This window comes from Sinocyclocheilus anshuiensis, unplaced genomic scaffold, assembly GCF_001515605.1.
Source record: "Sinocyclocheilus anshuiensis isolate Anshui unplaced genomic scaffold, SAMN03320099.WGS_v1.1 scaffold431, whole genome shotgun sequence".
Classification (NCBI taxonomy): Eukaryota; Metazoa; Chordata; class Actinopteri; order Cypriniformes; family Cyprinidae; genus Sinocyclocheilus; species Sinocyclocheilus anshuiensis.
The window spans coordinates 598,482-600,879 of NW_015551065.1; the positions used below are offsets into that span (position 1 = coordinate 598,482).

Consider the following 2,398-nt stretch of genomic DNA (forward strand, 5'->3'; position numbering starts at 1 on the left):
GCTTTGTAAAAATCGACACGTTTCAGAAAGGCGGGGCATAGAGGAGAAACAATAATGTACAGTATGTGGAAAAGAATGTTTTTTTAATCTTAAACCGCATAAACACATTTCATTACACCAAATAATGTTCTTTTTAGCAGCATCATATGACCCCTTTAAGTATGCACTGAAAAAAAATCGGTATGTGTTCAATAAAAATATCCATACATACCCAATGGCAGTGACCGACAACATTTTACATAAAAACATCAATGCCTAAATTGTGCTGTAAATTCATTAACAAGTTAAATTCAGTAACTTGCACTGAATCAACACTTACAAAAATTAACCATGGTTTTACAAAAAAACAATAATAATAAGAAAAACATGGTTATTGTAGTTAAACCATGGTAACCACAAATTAACAATAGTTTAACAATGGTATTAGTAAAACTGTGATTATACAAATGGTAATCAATCTGCCAAAAAAAAATGGTTACTTCACGTTTACTGTAATAAAACCATGGTAAATTTTCGTAAGGGAAAGTTCCACGGCATTTTGGAGCATTGGACAGCAACTGTTGTCTAATTTCATTAACCAGTCTTCCTACAGGGGGCGCATGTTGGCGCACTAAATTAAATCTTATGTTGAACAATACGCTGTTGTTTTTGTTTTAATATTAAAACATTTCTAAACTACACTACACATATATTAATTCCAAGGATCGATCAAAATATGGGATTTCCCTCACAACCACAAACCACTGTGATTAGGCAATCCTGAGCAGCACTTAGACATATCACATGACAGCGCACATACATTTTCGGATACCCTCAGATTTGTTAATTTATCCAGGTTGATCAACTTATATATATATATATATATATATATATAATACAGTGTACTCATCATACTCACTTGCAGAAGGCGCTCTGATCGCATGTTTTAAAATTGCTGCGGTCCACAGCCTGAGCGCTCAGACACAACAGCAGAATCAGCGGCAACAAACTGAAAGACAATACCACATACTTCACAAAATATGCAAAACAGAACCTGTGCGCACACACTATTACTCAAGCTATTTAGAAACACGAGTGTACGTGATTGCGGTAACTTTTTAGTATCATGCCATTTATCCGCAACAGTTCTCTTTTGTGAGGGAAATCATGGCAAAGATTTCTGACACCGTGAGGAATAAACTCACAGGCTGTGGGGCCATTTAGGTATTTAATGAGTATACCGAATGGGAAAAGTAAAAAGAGCTTTTCAAATGTCTGAGTCTTCGATTTTATTTACACATAATCCTATTACCCTGCCTGAGCGATACAATACCTGTCACAGGAAGCCGCCATCTTGCCTCCGTGTGAAGTGAACTTTGCCCTCCGCGCGCGTCCAGTCAGTTCGGTTCAAATCCAAATGTGTTGTACGCGTACACGTGGACTTTTTCAAGAAAGAAAGAAATACGCGTGTGTGCGTTCGGCTTTTACGTCATCGATCGCGAAAAAATGCGTTTGTTCCACTGATCAATAATAGAGAACAGTATTATTAAAACAATAGTATTATATATAGATCAGTGGTTTGCTACAGCAACTAATTAATTGCAAAAAAACATTTTCGCGCCATAGGCGGGGCTTCACTTTTTCATCAGTGGTCTAGATCAAAAGGACATCGAGAAACTTTATTTGGCATTGAAATAGTCACGAATTTTATAACTTTCAGGCCAGAATTAAACCAGAAACCTTTAGTTAGAGACCCGTACTGTCACGTGATACCCGTTACTTTATTCTTCGCTGCTAAGGATCTACCAATTACAGTCGTTTGTGGTTACATAAGGATTCAATTTATTTAATCATTTTTTAGTAATTGTTTGTCGGTTTCACTAATTGTTGTTTTATTCTATTAGTAAATGTAAACACTTATCATTTTATGTATAGATGTTTGCAGTAAAACAAACAGGGTATACAATACATCAACTATCAGTTAATAGTATACATTTGCTTACTAGTGCATAATAAAACAAACTGGATACAATGTAGATTATTTTACTTGATAAACTGTTTAGTAATAATAATTAACGATTAATTGAGCATTATTACGTCATTCTTTTTACAAAATATCTGTACTTTTAACACATAATTTAACAATTAAATTGCATTCAAGATGTTTGCCCCTCCGTCAATACTTGAAGTCGTCAGTTGATTGGATGCCTCCACGTGACGCTGAAATGACGACACCGCTAGTACAAAACAAGGCGAGCGGCCGTGCTTCTTTCTTTCTCTACTGCAGAAGTGAGGAGTCGTGTTCGATGGTATGTGAAGTACAGAGTTCATGTTTTGTTGCGTTTTTAGAGATTACGTTAAACGGTTTTGTGACGCATAGTTTGTTTCGAGTGAGTTAATATTAAAGTACCTTTTTTAT

The 2,398-nt window shown here is 35.5% G+C and overlaps 1 protein-coding gene across 3 annotated transcripts in view; it reads right to left on the reverse strand.

The window, feature by feature from the left end:
* Positions 1–1,412, reverse strand: part of LOC107662060 (neutral alpha-glucosidase AB-like) — a 26,043-nt gene extending 24,631 nt beyond the window's left edge. For all 3 annotated transcript variants that reach the window (XM_016451928.1, XM_016451927.1, XM_016451926.1), the window contains exons 1-2: positions 1,313–1,412; positions 899–988 (exon numbers count right to left, since the gene is read on the reverse strand). In XM_016451928.1, coding sequence (XP_016307414.1) covers positions 899–988; positions 1,313–1,332 — 110 coding nt within the window. In that variant the 5' untranslated portion in view covers positions 1,333–1,412. The remainder of the gene's footprint in view (positions 1–898; positions 989–1,312) is intronic.
* Positions 1,413–2,398: the final 986 nt, after the last annotated feature.